Genomic DNA, 17,780 nt, shown 5'->3' on the forward strand with positions numbered 1-17,780 from the left:
CTCACTTCTAAGTAGTATGCTGCTGTAGAAATACTGGTGAGATCACAAGGGGCAGTCTAGAATGGGGTAATAGGTTTATGCAGAGATTTTTTTTCCAAGATGCGAGATGTGTGTTTTTTGCAGGCAGAGAGATGGAGCTGACAGGAGTATGTTGAATATATTGAATGGGGGAGGGGTAATTGTGGAAGTAAGGCCCTTTGGAGTTGGGCCTTTTGAGGTCATTAGAGTGTAGGTGAAGTGTTCATTTTAGATAAATGATAGAATTTTATTCTGGGGCTTGGGAGGGATGCAAGTAGAGTTTCATTTTGGCAGTGGTTCATTATTTGCATACACTAGCATATGTAATTTTGAATTGATTATTTCTAGAATCTCTTTAATAAATAGCAGCTCTGCATTTAGAATTTGCTGTACTGATACTTGCATTTATTCTAAAGAATGCCCACCACACAATTTTTTTGAGTGAATAACCTTTGAGGTATTTATTTTTCTCCTGTAATATTTATTTGCTTTGTACTAGGCTCATTCTTCCTTGCAAGGATTTGACTAATGCTCTTTATTTTATTTTCAGTTTGGCTTTGGTTGAAAAAATAACTTAGCCTATATGTACTACTTTAACCACTGGAAGAATGACAGATGACAGAGATGTGCTTCGAGATGTGTGGTTTGGACGAATTCCAACTTGCTTCACGCTCTGTCAGGATGAGATAACTGAAAGGGAAGCAGAACCATATTATGTAAGTATATTGATGATGGGAAAGGGATATTTCACTTTGACCGTTTTTATAAATAAAGCTCTAAGGATCTGAAGGCTGTTCCCTGACATTTTATATACAATTAGTACCTTCTTATTAAGGGGGAAAAAAATTAGAAAACAGAGATAAGTAAAAAAACAGAAAATATATAAAAATCACCTGTGATCCTACCATACAGAGGTATGAAAGTATGTTGATATATTGGTATGAGTTTTTCTTATGCATGTTTAATAAATATTGGAATCATAAGCTGTGTATGCTTGGTAACAGGAAACTATTTTGAAAAATTGGAGGTTCATATATAATTCTGTTCTATTTCAGTGATTCCCAACAACTGTTTAACCAAGTTGTTTTTATAGTTCAGTGAACATACGAATATGTGTATGTGTGTATTTGTTCACTGAGGTAGTATATATACAATATATAATATGTATGTTTAAAAATACATATTATAAATTGCTGTGTAGAGCAATTTTGAGTTTTGAGTTCATGAATTATCTATTCTAAAAAAGAGTTTCAGATATCTCCTATTCAGTGTGCTGTTTTTCCAAGTGCATGTATAATAATCTAAGTTTATGCATTTTTCGATCAGTGATGATAGACCCTGCCTTTTTATTGACAAAGAAACCAAGGCATTCACAGTTACCTTCAGTCTAGTTTTTTTTCTTCTGTCTTGTGAACACATAATATTGTTTACTCAAGAGGGATATGGGAACGTAGAAATGTATTGGTGGTGATGGAATATTGCTTCTGTTTTATTTTAATAAGCTGCATTTTGCTTTCTCCCTTGTCTGTTGAGAGGCAGCACTACTCCTCAGCCTGCTCCAGCTATGGGAAGTCAGACTACTGTAGGAAGCTATTTAAGGAGCCCATTCACTTTTTGGGTACAGCAACTGTTTCATTGTTCTCTGTGCATCTTCAGCATCTGGCTTGGGTTGTGCGAGTAGTATATATGGAATGAATGAAAGCTTCTTCCCACTCACGTTGGGATTTTGTTTTTAAATCGTTCTTTTAGATTTTCTTTCTTGCATTAATTTCATATAAAGTTGGCAGTCTTTGCTTATAATCATTTGAGTCATATAACCTTTGGAAATCTCAATAGATTTTTGGCATTAGAAAAACTTCCATGTTTAAGAAGAAAATAGTTATTTTTAGAATTTCATTTGTTAGATGCACTTTTTTCTATTTTCCTTCTATAATATCGGCAGCTGTATTGTATGTTTTGTTGCCAAGCCAGTTTTTGCTTTTTTAATTAAAACTTTCAATCTTGAGCGACTTTCTAATGTCTAGACAAAGGAGTATATGTAGACAGTTAGCCCAAGTGGGGAAAACTTACCAAAGTATGGTTTTTGTCTTTTTACTTCTGAATAAAATTTTGATCTTTGACTCCCTTCCATTTAAAAAATATTCAAGAGTGTGCTATTTTCATTTCTTCATATATATGAAAAGGCTGTTGTGAGAACTAGAGTTTAAGTTTTCTAGCTGTTTCTAATCAAATTGAAAATGGCCAGAGTGTTGGGGTAATTGTAGAAGGTAGAGTGTGTTTTCTCTTGTAGGTAATTGTTTTTACTCTTAATAATCTTTCTTAATTTATCACTGACAAAGAAACTCAGTCATTATGGTATGTGCATTTGATGAATACGGGTGGACAGGGTTATCAGAAATATTAAATGAGAAACTACGGTTTGAAACCATACATTATGATCCTGTTTTTGGATTTGAAGTATGTGCATGCATACTTTTATAAAGTTATATACAGGAAGAAAATACATAAAAATATTAACAGAATTATTGGTGAGCATTTTGGTGCCAATATAGTTATAGCTTAGACATGTCCTGGGTATAAATTAAGCTTTAAATGTTTTTAATGGCTTTCATTAATAATAATGGTAATGTTTTAAAGATTCTGGATGAAATGAGGTAAAAACACCATAACCTTTCCAGACATTCCCCAAAGCTTAGGTGAGGTGACATTAACAAGGTTGTCACTGTGGCCAGAAGAGTCCATTTATGTGCAGGCTTATTGCAGTAATGATGGGCGAATGGAAGTGTAGTTTAATGTTTATAATATTTATAGCTTATTTCTTAGAAACTAGATTTTTAAATAGCTGCTCGTAACAGATTTGTAGGTTAAAATAACTATTCAAAGAGTCTTCTGGAATTCTCTGTTTCCATTGGAAAAGTATGTTAATGTTAAACACATTCATGTATATTTCTATATTTCGATTTGTTGTCTGTGTATAAATCTTTTTGCCTATATCCTATATTTGTATCATTGAGAATTATGTCTTATTTTGCAGGGATTATTGGGAAGGAAATTTAAGAACTAGGCAACTTTTTAGTTTTTATTGTATCTGTTATATTCATTTAAACTTGCTTTTCATTTAGATTATCCAGTATAGAAGTGTACTAATTTGCATTCGTAGTTTTTGACCTGTAATGGAGGAAATCTCATAATCAGACAGACATTTGTCATTTCACAACCTCAGACATTACCCACCAATGTTTTTTTGCTTCCTTAGTCAACTGTCTCTCCCTTTCTCTACTATGACGATTTCAAATCTTCTCTACTTTATTTATGCCTCTGAGTCCTGATCTATCTCATCCTTCACTCTTGACAAGTGACCTCAGTTCCTACTTTACCGAAAAAATAGAAACCAGAAATAGATAAGACCTTCCTTAACCTTGTCACCAGATCTATAAAACCTGTTTGCATTCACACACATTTATTTCTCCTTCTTTCCTGTTATAATGAAAGAGGTGTCTTTCCTTTTAGGCAAGGCCTAACCCTCTCTGTTTGTGTTCTAAATCCCATCTCCTGCCTTCTGAGGAAGCTGGTGGTATTTCATATTCTTCCACTCCACGCCTGCCTTCTCTCTTTTTTGTTTTCAACTTCTTCCTATCTACTGTCTCCTTTTACACAGCACTTATATTGTCTTAAATCCTTCCTGTCCTGAAACAGTCTTCTGTTGACCCCATCTCCGTCTCTGCTTCTTGCTTTCCCATCCCAGCCAGACTTCTTAGAAAAGTTGTCCATGGTCCTTGCTTCCTACTTATTGCCTGCCACTTAGTTCACTATCACCACATTTTCACACCACTCCCACAAAAGTTACTAACGTCATCTCTTGCCAAACCTGCAGTATATTTTTTGAGTTTTTATTTGTTTGATTTCTCAACACTATTTAATACTTTGGATATTTTCCCCATCTTCTGACATTGTCTCCCTTGTCTCTGAAGTGCCTCATATTTCCTGGTGTTGCTTCTGCCTCTCTGGGTTTTTTTTTTGGTATGTGTATGGTCTCCTTGGCTAAACCTCTCCTTTGTCAAGTCTTTCTCCTTTGGTTCTTCCTTAATGTTGGCTTTCTTTAGGGCTGTGCCTTTTTGGCTTTTTCCCCACTTTTTTACCCAGGAACTTTGATCCATTTTTATGACTTTGTTGAGCATTGCTATCTTGACAACTTGCAAGACTTCTTTCCTGAGCTCCAAACCTGTGCGCCTGACTGCTGGAGACCCTCACTGAGATGTCTTCAGGGAATTCAAACTGTGTGTTTAAAACTGGACTAGTTTTTACTTGCAGAAAACCTGGTCATATGCAATTACTCCTTTTCTATTTTAGCAAGACGACTTACTTACCATCCATCTAATTACTTACTCATATCAGAAACCTGGGGATCATTTTTGATGCTTCCTTTTCCCCTACCCAAGGAGCTCTGGTGATGCAGTGGTTGAGATACTTAGTAGCTAACCAAAAGATCGGTGGTTTGAACCCACCAGCCGCTCTGCAGGAGAAAGATGAAGCAGTCTGCTTCCATAAAGATTTACAGTCTTGAAAGCTCTCTAGGGCTTGCAGTGAGTTGGAATCAACTTGAGTTTGGTGTTTTTTTTTCCCCCCTGTACTCATAACATCTTGTCGGTAATTAATCCATCTGATTTTACATCTCAAATCTCTTTCAAACTTAGCCACTCTCTTTCAATCCTACTGCTAATACTCAGTCCAGATTACCATCTAAAAATTGATGGATTGCATATTTTCCTGCTTTCAGTTTTGCCCTCTTTTCTCCATTTTCCAGTTTGCAGTTGGATTAATCTTTTAGAAACACCTTTTTTTTTTTTTTAATTTTTATTGTGATTTGGGTGAAAGTTTATAGAGCAAATTCAGTTTCCATACAGCAGTTCACATACACTTTGTCTCATGACATTCACTAAAATTTGCCACAGTGCAACAGTTCTCCCTCCCACTTTCTCCCTATAATTACCTCTTCCCTGTGTCCTTTTCTTTCATGCATTCCTGCCCCCCGAGCTGTCTCCCTGTGCATACACAGCCCTTCTATTCTGCCATGATTGAGCTCTCCAAGGAGTAGTGTATCTACCTAATGTAAATGTTAAGCTCATATGCCTGTCTTTTGTTTGGCTGGAAGCCACAGGAGTGGGTTCAATTCCAGACCTGAAGGGCAGCTAGGGGCCATAGTCTCAGTGATTCCATCAGGCTCTATCAGATCAGCAAACCTGGTCCCTCCCCTTTCTTTTTAAAATGATTTTGAGTTTTGTTCCACATTGTTCTTCCACTCTATCCAGGATCTCCTACACAGATCCCCCCTCTGAATGGTTGACAGTAGTAGCTGGGCACCATCTAGTTCTTCTGGTCTCAGTCGTATAGGCTGAGGATTACATGGTGTACCAGTCACTTGGACTAATTGTTTCCATGACTCTTTGGTTTTCTTCATTCTTTGCTCTGGATGAGGAGAGACCCATTGTTGCATCTAGATGGCTGCTTGCAAACTTTTAAGATCCCAGTCGCTGCTCTCCAGAGTAGGATGTAGAACAGTGTTTTTGTGTAGTATGTTATGCCTTTGAGCTTGATGTCTCCTGCGACTGTGGTCCCGAGCCCACAGGTCTAACTACTCTCACTCCCTCTGGGTAGCTGGCTGTGGCCAAGAAGTGCCTACAACCTTGTCCCTTGTCTGCTCTACCTGAGAATTCTTACAGAACATACAAATACACTTGTAGAAGCATTGTCTACCAACCCTGTACATGGTCTTGGGCACACTCTCCCCTGCATAGACATACCTGATAGTTCAGACTGTCTACCTATCTATCCTCCTGTATAGCCATGTTTGCCTTCACTGACAACAAGTACTATATATGCAAAAGGGTTCATCTTTGTTGTCTGTACTCCTATGCACCTGTCTATGTCTTCCTCTTCCTCCGTGCCACCGTAGAAACACATTATCTTATTTGGTCACTTGCCTGTTTAAAACTTTTAGGGGGTTTTCATTATCTCCATTATCCTTAAAGTAGTTTATAATGCTGTCTGTGATCTGGCCCTTTGATTCTTCAGTACTGACTTGTCCCAGCTCTACATTTCTGCTGTATTCAGCTTCTTACTGTTCCCTCATATATGTAGGCTTTGTTTCTCTTTACTCAGTCTGTGCCTTCTCTCTTTTCGTTTGCTCTGTTTGGAATGGCAGCGGTGTCCTCAACTCCTACATACACTCAAAACCCACACCCACTCATGTTTGGTTCATTCTAGTTGGTCTTTCGACTGTTGCCTTAAAATATACTTTTAAAGGCCTTTCTTGAGCCTCTAGATTAGGTTAAATTGCTTTGTTATTTGCTCTTATAATATTCTTTACTTCCTCTTTGCTAGCATTTAGCATATTTGTAATTTTGTTTTTGGTATCTGGCTTATCCTCTAGCCTTTAAGCTTCATAAGAGGAAATACTCTCTGTCTTATTCAGCACTCTATCCCCATTCCTATTATGACACCTCACACACTGGAATGAAACAATTCTAGTATATTGGAATTCTATTTTTATCTTAGATTAGTAAATCTCTAATTTTATAATTTGACAGTCATTTGACAAAATAGGATTTGATATAAAGAAATAATATCACAGGTTACTTTTCCAGAAATGTATGTATTTCATACAGTTGTGTAAAATATGTTCCTTACAAGCTATACATAGGAAAAAAAAAATTGAATGACTGTGTCATCCTCACTAAATATTTTATACCAGTGCTAAATGAGGAACAAGAGAACAGTAGATTGTCTGTCACTGACAGTATCTCCAGATGGGTTAATCCTTACCATATTAGAAGAATTTAAAATACACCAATAAGATAAACCTAAGATAAAACAATGATTGATACAGTCTGGAGGAAAGAGGCAGGATGATGTCTTTTTACTGTTACTTTCTTTTAATTTTTACCTGTTTTTCTAGATAAAGTATATCTATATCTACTCTCGCATAACCATTCTTAAACTTTATAGTTACACCTTAGTGTTACTATATCTATTTATATCGCTATAGATTACTCCCAGATGGGAGCTCTGGTAGCATAGTGCCTAAGGCACTGCTAACCTGGAGGCTGGCGGTTCAAACCCACCAGCCACTCCTCGGAAGCAAGATGGGGCAGTCTACTGCCTTGGAAACCCAAGGAGGGGTCGCTGTGAGTTGGGTCCAACTCAACGGCATGTAACAACAACAGATTACTCTCACAGCCCCATTTGGAACAGAAGATTCAAACTACATTTCAGCGCAAATTCTGCCTGAAAAAAAAAAAAGACTTTTTTTTAAAAACCAAGAACAAAACAAAACAAAACCCATGTTTTTTGGTTCTTTGACCTCCTTTGGCATCTCTGATTCATGCAACAAATACTTACTGTGCACATACTATATAAAGCAGGCACTATGGGGCCTTAAGGAGACCTAGTGATTCAGTGGTTAAAGGGTTTGGCTGCTAACTGAAGGATTGCAATTGAAATCTACCAGCTGCTTCACAGGAGATAGATATGGCAACCTGTGTCTGTAAAGATAACAGCCTTGGAAACCCTATGGGGCAGTGGTATTCTGTCCTATAGGATTGCTATGAGTTGGAATTGACTCAATGACAGTGGGATTGGTTTGGTTATTAGGCATTAGGAATATAGCAATAAATAAAATAGACATAAATTTCTGTCCAAATGGAGCTTGCATTCTAATGTTCTTATTTTAAGGAAAATTTTTGTTTCATGAAAATCGTTTGTGAATTCCTCAGCGATTTGTGTTAAACCCTAGGCATATAATACAGTATACTACAAAGTTAGGAGGTGATATCCTTACTCTTTAGTTGTGATATGTCTTCCTTATTACTATTTCCATAGGTTAATATAATTTCTTGCAAAACAGATTATTATGTAATGCCCAACAATCTTTTTAAATTAAAGTTCTGGATTTAATAACACAAAACTTAGTAGACTAATAGTTTATGCTTTTTTTTTAAATGACTAATTTATTGTTTTGTTTTAATTTCTTAGGGATATCCATACCACGTCTATATTGATTCTGTCATTTCTGACGCCAAAGAGGCTTTTCTCTGCCATTTGTTTAATAGCATGTGATTTTGGCTAGTTATTTAATTTAAGCTATACGTAAAATAGAGGCAATATTTCCTGTAAAACGTCTAGTGTTTTCCTTTGTATATAGTAGTATTAGTTTTCCATTTCATTTGTAATCATATTCTAGTTGTTTCTTTCTGAAAAAGGCACATATGCTCTTTTGAAATCATGGGGCTATACAACAGCTTGTTCAGTATCCTTATCTTCTATACCGTACAGAACATGCTATCTACCACCTTTTCCTTCACGCTTCTACACGCCATGGTCCCAGCTCCTGTTAATCTTGATCTTTAATAAAGATCAGTTAAATACTGGTATCAGATAAATACCAGTTCTTTCAACCAGAATATTTCTCTGGATATATTCTCCAGGCCAGTAGTTCTACTTGATTTGCTGATTAAAGACATCATGTTGAATAAACAGCACGGAGAATGGTAGAGTTAGATTCACAAAGGAGCTAAAAGAGAGTAATAAAACAATTGCTATCAGTAAAGGAAAGCATGAAAGAGCTAGAGTGTCTACTGGAGAGGAACAGACACATAAATTTTTGCTAACCTTCCCCTTTATCTGCTTTGGATTATTTATATAAAGTATAAACAGTTTTCTAAGACTTATTTCATAGTTCCTTTCTGGGTACTTTTCCTGGGGGAAAAATACTGCGGAACTTCTTGCTGTTCAAGTTGAGGCTTTACCTGGTCCAGCATTCCCTCCCATACTTTTCTCTGTCCAAAGTTAGAGCAAGCCAAGCCTCTATAAGGACAAGGTCGAGAGAGTTGATAATTGATAGGCAGGGTCATCAGTCTACCATTTTTATACTCTAAGCTTGTGCTTTATGGCAATTTAAAGATTTAAATGTGTAGCCCCAAAGACAGTCACCTCTACCTTATTGCTTTCCTTCACTTTTTCCCCCATTTCACCATTTTCTTATATGTTCAGTTCAGTGACTTTAATTACATTCACCACGTTGTTCAACTGTCACCACTTCTTTCCTTCATTTTTTTCATTAGTAATTACCAAATTCCGTTCTGACAGATTTCTACATCTTTCGTGCTTTTCCAGGCTTTCATCTTCTCATATAATGTTGCCATAACAGTCTGTAATCTCATCTTCTATCTTCTTTCAGTCTTTTAATGTTGTTGTTGTTAGGCACCGTCAAGTAGACTCTGACTCATAGTGACCTTATGTTCAACAGAATGAACCACTGCCCAGTCGTATCCTCACAATCCTTGCTATACCTGTGCCCGTTGCTCTTTTATTCATCAGATGAAAATTTCCATTTGACCTTTAAAGGTCTTTCTGTTGCTGACATCAGGTATTTTTATAAGCACTTTTTATGAGTATTTTTATCACTTTACTTTATTTGACCTCAGCATAGAAGTATGGCTTTGTTTTGGTGTTCTTCTCCATTGTAACTAAATCTAATACACAGTAGATTATCAACACATGGTGGACCAATTGAGAAGGCCTCATCGACAAGGCAAACAACAGGACTGAGTTGCTTATCTTTTTAGAACAGTTTAACTCAGGTGAATAATTGTAAGTTAAATTTAGTAGAACTAATAAATATCTGACATAGTATGACAGCTGATTACATTATATTTTTGTTTTGAAAAAGTTTTACAGGAAGAGTGTAGATAGGTTTATATTGTTTAAAGTAATGAACCCATACGAAAATTTGAAATGCTTTAGGTTCTTTGATTTTCTGTCAAAAGCAAATAACTTTGTGTAGAATATTCAAAATAGTGCAAAGAAAATTGCTGTTTTCCTTGAAATTCAAAAACCTATTTAGTATATATTTTTTAAAAAATAACTAGTAAATAAATATGGTTTTACAAATTTTCATTTCAGTTGCTTTTGCCAAGAGTAAGTTATTTGACGTTGGTAACTGACAAAGTGAAAAAGCACTTTCAGAAGGTTATGAGACAAGAAGACATTAGTGAGATATGGTTTGAATATGAAGGCACACCACTGAAATGGTGAGTGAATTTTTTTGCACTATTAAGCATTCAATATATGCTAGTTTTAAAAAGGTATAGAGCCCTGAAGCAATTGTTTAAAACGTTCTATAAAGAAAGAAATTATAGATTTAGTTCATGCCATTGTTAGAATATTACGTTGAAAATACTTTTGCCTTCTGTTTGAATGCGTGGGTGACTGGATAGATTGATTTGCTTTCAGCAATTTTTTTTTTTTTTTTTTTAAATGGCACAATAATGCTAGTATACTTGGTTATGGGAGTCTTTGCAGATATATAATAAAACACTTACTATTAAGTTGTCTTTATGGCACTGTTGAATTTTGTTTCTAGCTCTAAAAGTTTTATAATGGATCTTTATATGCAGGTAATTACCTAAAATGAAATCTTTCAGACTTATTGCCACATTTTCTTGACCACTGTGCCACAAGCACATCTTATCTAGGCTTAGTTCAGTACTTTAAATGTATTACTCCCTTTTTATTTGAAAAATAATTTTTATTTTATATTTTATTTAAAATAAGTCCTAAATCTGGGCTTATCCATGTACAGATGATACTTCTTTTGCACTTCCTCTACTATAAACCCAAAATGAAACCTGCTTATTGGGACTCTGTAGGACATAGTAGAACTGCCCCATAGTTTCCAAGGCTACAAATCTTTATAGAAGCAGATTGCCACATCTTTCGCCCATGGAGTGCTGGTGGATTTGAACCACCAACCTTTTGGTTGACAGCCAAGCTCTTTAACCAGAGTTCTCTCCTTTATTATTTTAAAAAAAGAAAACCAAACTTGCTGCCGTCGAGTTGGATCCGACTCATAGCGACCCCTCCTTTGGTTTCTGAGGCAGTATCACTATGAAAGTAGATTGCCCCCATCTTCCATCTGAGGAGTGGCTGGTGGTTTTGAACTGCCAACCTGGTTAGCAGTCAAATGTCTTAGGCACTCTGCCACCAGAGCTCCTCTGTCCTTTATTATGTTGTTGTTATGTGCCATTGAGTCGACTCCGACTCATAGCAACCCCTCCTTGGGTTTCCAAAGCAATATCTCTACAAAGTAGATTGTCAAACCTTCCTTCTGAGGAGTGCCTGGTGGATTTGAACCACCAACCTTATGGTTAGCAGTCAATGCCTTAGGCACTCCGCTACCAGAGGGGTTTCAGTTCATTGTGCTTCTAAAAATATTATCTGAAACTGGAGAAATTTCAGAGAAAGGAATATAATAAAATGATATAAAGTATTGAAATGCTATCACATGGATGTTGTTGTTGTTGTTGTTGTTATATGCCGTCGAGTCGGCCCCGACTCATAGCGACCCCTCGTTGGGTTTCCGAGGCAGTATCACTACGGAAGTAGGATTGCCCAACCTTCCTTCCGAGGAGTGGCTGGTGGGTTTGAACCACCAGCCTTCTGGTTAGCAGTCAGGTGCCTTAGGCACTATGCTACTAGAGCTCCTTCACATGGATGTAGTTGAATATAAAAGATACAGTCTAAGACATTATGTAAAGGAAATCATGAAAGACACAAATAGACTTTCTCTCTGAATCTGAGACAATTAAAACTCAGTTTTAAAAGAGATTTAAAACAAATAAAGGAAGCCAGTAGGCAGCAGAGTTGAATTTAAGGACTGTTATAAGCAAGGAGTGAACTTTTGGAACTCACCCTGTGCTGATAAATCCCAAGAGAGTAGATTTTTTCATAATGATTTGGAAACAGTGATATTTTGTGTTGAGTTAGGGGTCGAGTCTCTCACTTTTTGAGGTGGTTCTGGAAATGGATGTCAAAGTTTTCTTTTTACAGTTTTTTTTTTTTTTTTTAATCCAAAGAGACTACTGAGCTTCCTGATCATAGACTCATTGTGACCCTTCTTGAATAGTTTTAGACCTCAGGCAGTGTAGTAGTTATATTTGTGTGTCAACTTGGCTGGGCCTGGTTGAGTGGCTGGGCAGCTGGTGGTAGTTATTCCCCATGATGAGACTGGCATTCAGCTCCATGGTGGGATCTACTACAGGCAGCTGAGTAGCTGCCTTTGGGATGTGGTCTGCTTCCTGTATATAAGGAGAAGCCTTGGGAATGGTCTCTAGCCTGTGGCATGCTTGGACCCTACATGTAGCCGTGTCGTTGCTCAGCAGCCTGCTATGCTCTGCCGACCTTAGGACTTATAAAGGACTTAAGTTAATGGCCTGCCGTGTGGTTTGGTAATATCGGGAATGTGCCTTTTTACTTGTCACCTTGGGGCTTCTCAGCCTCAGCATCCAGCAGCTGTCTGACTGAGGAATCGCCTGTAGCTCCGGTGGGATCAGTATTTATCGTTTCTCAAAGTCTCATGCAAAACCTATTGCTGTTGAATGGATTACAGTTTCTAGCGACCCTATAGGACATGAAGTTGTATTCCCCTTTAGTAAGTTTACATGAAACTAATTGTGTTCGAATATCTTGATTTTAGTTTCTGGGATATTAACTTTGTTATGCATGATATCACTTTCATAGTGTGGTGTAGTAAATTACCTGGTATGGCTTTTCTAGCCATAAGTCTTTGTAAACTCCTTGGTGGAATTTGCCATGAGCAACTGAGGAGCTCCTAATTATTAAAGTTACCCACCTGGGGTATTTCCGTTGAGAGTGGCACAAAGCAATGTTCTGGGAAGTTCACTCCCTCTCAGGTGCTTAGAATTCTGATACTATGATTGGTTAGTTTGGCCACTCTGCCAGGCTCAAAAGGAACCCTCCTAGAGGCAGAAGAAGTCTCTCTGACTGCTGGCTGAGAAAGATGTGCTGCTGAGAGAAATGTGCTTCTGCGAGACAGTGTGCTGCTGGAAGAGAGACTGAGAGACACGCGGTGCTGAGAGAGATACTGAGAGACACACGCTGTTGGGAAAGAGACCGAGAGAGACTGTTAGCTGAGAGACCGTGGGCTGAGAGACTGAGCGTGTTCCTGAACTTGAATTGTATCCTGGTGCTTCCCTAATAAACCCCATAATCTGTGAGTTCTGTGTGGCCACTGCAGTGAATTATCGAACCCAGAAGAGAGGTGGTAGCTGCTGTGGGAGGAATGGTTGGTGTCAGGGTTGGTGAAAGGGCTGGAGGGAGGTGGCATGTCTGGCCTCACAAGGATAGGCCTTGGGCTGCTGATGGTGATTCTGTCTTCCTCTTGTGGGGTTAGAGGAGATCAGAAGATGTGGTCTCCCTGCCCCTTTGGCAGTCATGCTATAAGCTTGTACATCTAATGACTTCTGATACCTTTTTTCCTTCAGTATTTTAGGTACTTTGTATATTTAACAAATGGATTACTATCTTACCCTGAATGTTATAACTGTGAATGTAATTCAAAGCTTATGGGATAAGTCTTGATATTTTCTCTCTTTGTTCCCAACGGTAACAATTTTCTTCTGTGTTTAAAAAAAAAAAAAGTATCTTTCTGGAAATAGGTTGTCACTATAAAAATCTGCCTAGCACTTAACCAAGGGACTTTATAAGATGTGATAATCATCATAGGAAAGCAGCAGTCATCTAAGCTTGTAGGATTTGCACTTGGAGACCATGGAAGTGTCTGGACAGTAGAGGAGTATTTACTATAGTGATAACATCTTTCCTTTACTTGATTTGTTGAAATTTTAAATAAATACAAGCAGGAAATGAAATCAAGCATAAATTTATATTCTTTCTACCCCCCACAATCTTGCCCCCAATTAATTAGTTAAGACTGTGTCATCTAAGGTGATAGTTCCCATTTAAAAAAACAAAACCCAAAACTGCAGTCCTAGCCAAATCATGTCTTTTTCACACTCAGATGGTAAAAAATTTGATTTCTTATAGGTGGTACCAAGATTAAGAGTGCTGGGAATCTTTCTTTTTTTTTAATGGTGTACAAAATCAAAATAGCAGTAATAAATAATAGCAAAATAGTATATTCCTAAAGCAGATTGTGTTTTTCCTTAACTGTTAATTTCTCTCATACTTTATTTTTCTACTTGGCTGACAGACTCTGTATGAGAAGGGGAAAATGACCCCAAACAAAGAAGTATGTTTTGAAGTTCAGTTTATTAAGATATAATTTACATGGAATTTAATTCATCTTTTTTTAGAAGTATAGTTTGATGAGTTTTGGCAAATGCATGTAGTTGTATGACTACCATCACAATTAAGGTAAAACAACATTTCTATCCCCCACAAAGTTCCTTTGTTATATACTCCATTCCCTCGCTCTGTCCTAATCCCTGGTAGTCACTGATCTAATTTATGTCCCTGAAGTTTTGCCTTTTCCAGAATGCTCTATAAATGGAATCATACAGTACTTAGCCTTTTGTTTCTGGCTTCTTTCACTCAGCATAATGCTTTTGAGATTTATGCTTCTTGTTGCAAGGCTCTTTCAACAACAATGGCTCCTTCCTTTCTCATTGTTGAACAATATGTATTGCATTTTACAGTTGTACCACAAATTGTTTATCCATTCATCAGTTGTGGGCATTGGATTGTTTCTAATGTGAAAAAAGCTGCTGCAAACATGATTGTGTTGCCATATGCCAAACCATATATATTTTAAAAGGAGCTCTGGTAGCATAGTGGCTAAGACACTTGCCTGCTAACCAGACGGCTGGCGGTTCAAACCCACCAGCCTACTCCTCGGAAAGAAGGTTGGGCAGTCCTACTTCCGTAGTGATACTGCCTCAGAAACCCAAGGAGGGGTCGCTATGAGTCAGGTTTGACTCGAAGGCACACAACAACAACAACATATATTTTAAAGAGTATTAAAAAAAATAAACTCACTACCCTTAAGTCGGATCCGACTCATAGTGACCCCTCCTTGGGTTTCCAAGGCAGTGTCACTGCGGAAGTAGATTGCCCAGTCTTCCTTCTGAGGAGTGGCTGGTGGGTTTGAACTGCCAGCCTTCTGGTTAGCGGTCAAATGCCTTAGGCACTGTACTACCAGATCTCCTTTAAAGGGTATAAAGACTTTGGTATTGGTTTCTGCATGTTCATTGTTGGTATATAGAAATGCATTTGAGTTTTGTGTGATGATACTGTGTCCTATGATCTAACTGAACTCTTGCCTATTAGTTTTAGGGCTTTGTTTTTTTTGTTTGTTTATTTTTAGATTCCTTGGGATTTTCAACATAGACAATCATGTTATCTTCTAACAAAGATAGTTTTATTTCGTCCTGAACAATCTATAAGCCTTTTAGTTCTTTTTCATTTTTTTTATGGCAGGGACTAGAACATTAAGAATGTGGAGAGAGTGGGCATTCTTGTATTGTTCTTGATTTAGGGGCAACACATTTGGTCTTTCATCCTTAAGTATGCTGTTAGCTTTAGGGTTTTGGAGATGATTTTTATCAAGTTTTTAAACTATTTCTAACTTGAAGGGAGTTTTATCATGCAGTGATGTTGGATTCATTGCTTTTTTTGCATTAACTTAATCATATGTTTAAGAACAATCACAATTTTTCTTTGTTGATGTGGTGAATTGCTTTGATTGGTTTTTTTCAATATTGAATCAGGCTCGCATATCTGTAAAATCATCATGACCATATGGGATTCGTGTATAAGTTTTTTATTTTATTGTGTTTTAGGTGAAAGTTTACACAACAAATTATATTCCCGTTTTACCATTTATATACAAATTGTTCCATGACGTTGGTTACAATTTTCACAATGTGTCCACAATGTGTCAGCATTCTCATGATTTCCATTCTGTTCTGTTTATTGATCTAGCCTCCCTGCCCTCCTTGCCTTGTCATGTTTGCTTTCGGTAAATGTTGACCTTTTGATCTCAATAGTTGATTGTTTAAGGGAGAACATTACTTATGGGTGTTATTTTTTATTTTATAAGCCAATGTATTACTTGGATGAAAGGAGACCCCCAAGAGTAGCTTCAGCTCCAAAATCAAAGGTTATCTTAGGGAGATAGTCTTGAGTTTTCTCTAGCTATCCAGTAAGTCTAGCCCTTTGTAGGAATTTTAATTTTATCCTACATTTTTTCCCCCAGTCTATCTGGGTCATGTATAATTCTTTTTGTACATTGTTGAATTTAGTTTGCTAATGTTTTGTTGAGTATATTTGTTTGAAGTTCATGAGAAATACTGGTCTATGGTTTTTTGTTCGGTAGTGCACCCAGTTAATGTACTCATTTACTAACTGAAGGGTTGAAAGTTTGAGACCAGCCATAGACACTTTGGAAGAAAGTACTGGTTATCTACTTATAAAAAAAATCAGGCAATGAAAACTCTGTGGAACACATTTATACTCTGACACACGCTGAGTTGCCATGAGTTGGAGTCAGCTAACTCCATGGCATCTGGTTTGGTTTTGTTATCATGCTTCATAACATGTGTTGGAAAGTGTTCTCTTATTTTGTATTTTCTAGAAGAGCTTATATAAAATACTGATAATAATTCTTTAAATATTTGTTAGAATTCTCCAGGGAAACATTTAGAACTCAGGAGATTTCTTTTTCAGGAGTTTTTAAATTATGAATTAATGTCTTTGATGCATATAGAGTTATTTAGATTGTTTCATCTTGATTGAGTTTTGATAGTTTGTGGTTTTTGAGGAATTGGCACATTTCTTCAAAGTTGTTGAATTATGAATAGAAGATGTTCATAGTATTTACTTATCATTTTTTAATGGCTGCAGTTGTGTCTTCTTTTACTTTGATAGCTTTGTAAAGACTTAATCAGTTTTATTCATTTTTCAAAAAACTAGTCTTTTGTATTGTTGACTTTTCTTTATTGTTTTCCTATTTCCAACTTTATTGAGTTTTTTTTTTTTTAATTGTGATTTGGCTGAAAATTTACAGAGCAAATTCACTTTCTATACAGCAGTTCACATATACTTTGTCTCATGACATTGATGACAATTTATCCCAATGCAACAGCTCCCCTCCCACTTCTTCCTGTTAGTTACCTCTTCCCTGTGTCCATCCCTTCATGTACTCCTGCCTCCTGAACTGTCTCCCTGTGCATAAACAGCCCTTCTTTTTCCCATGATTGTTCTCTCCAAGGAGTATATCTACCTAATGTAAATGTTCAACACATATGCCTGTCTTTTGTTTGGCTGGAAGCCACAGGTGTGGCTTCAATTCCAGACCTGAAGGGCAGCTAGGGGCCATAGTCTCATTGGTTCCACCTGGCTCTATCAGACCAGCAAACCTGGTACCTCCCCCTGTTTTTTTCCAAATGATTTTGAGTTTTGTTCTACATTGTTCTCCCTCTCTATCCAGGATCTCCTAGATCCCCCTCCTAGTGGTTGACAGTGGTAGCTGGTCACCATCTAGTTCTTCTGGTCTCATAGTTGTATAGGCTGCAGATCGCATGGTGTACCACTCGCTAGGACTAATTGTTTCCATGAATCTTTGTTTTTCTTCATTCTTCTTTGTTTTGGACGAGGAGAGACCCATCGTTGCATCTAAACGGCTGCTTACAAGCTTTTAAGATCCCAGTTGCTACTTGCCAAAGTAGGAGATGGAACAATATTTTGTGTAGTATTTTATGCCAGTTGAGCGTGATGTCCCCTGCAACTGTGGTCCCAAGCCCACTGGTTCAACTACTTGGTCCCTCTGGGTAGCTGGCTGTGACCAAGAAGTGATTACAACCTTGTCCCTTGTCAGCTCTACTATACACCTGGGAATTCTTAGAGATCATACAAATTCACTTATAGGACCATTGTCTGCCAGCCTT

General features: G+C 37.2%; 1 protein-coding gene across 1 annotated transcript in view; it reads left to right on the top strand.

The window, feature by feature from the left end:
• The first annotated feature begins 626 nt into the window (after window positions 1–626).
• ATG5 (autophagy related 5) overlaps window positions 627–17,780 on the top strand; it is a 172,792-nt gene continuing 155,638 nt past the window's right edge. The window contains exons 1-2 of the mRNA XM_007940840.1: window positions 627–734; window positions 9,979–10,106. Of these exons, the coding sequence (XP_007939031.1) occupies window positions 627–734; window positions 9,979–10,106 (236 nt within the window). The remainder of the gene's footprint in view (window positions 735–9,978; window positions 10,107–17,780) is intronic.

This window comes from Orycteropus afer, unplaced genomic scaffold (assembly GCF_000298275.1).
Source record: "Orycteropus afer afer isolate SDZICR_OR568_19922 unplaced genomic scaffold, OryAfe1.0 scaffold00072, whole genome shotgun sequence".
Classification (NCBI taxonomy): Eukaryota; Metazoa; Chordata; class Mammalia; order Tubulidentata; family Orycteropodidae; genus Orycteropus; species Orycteropus afer.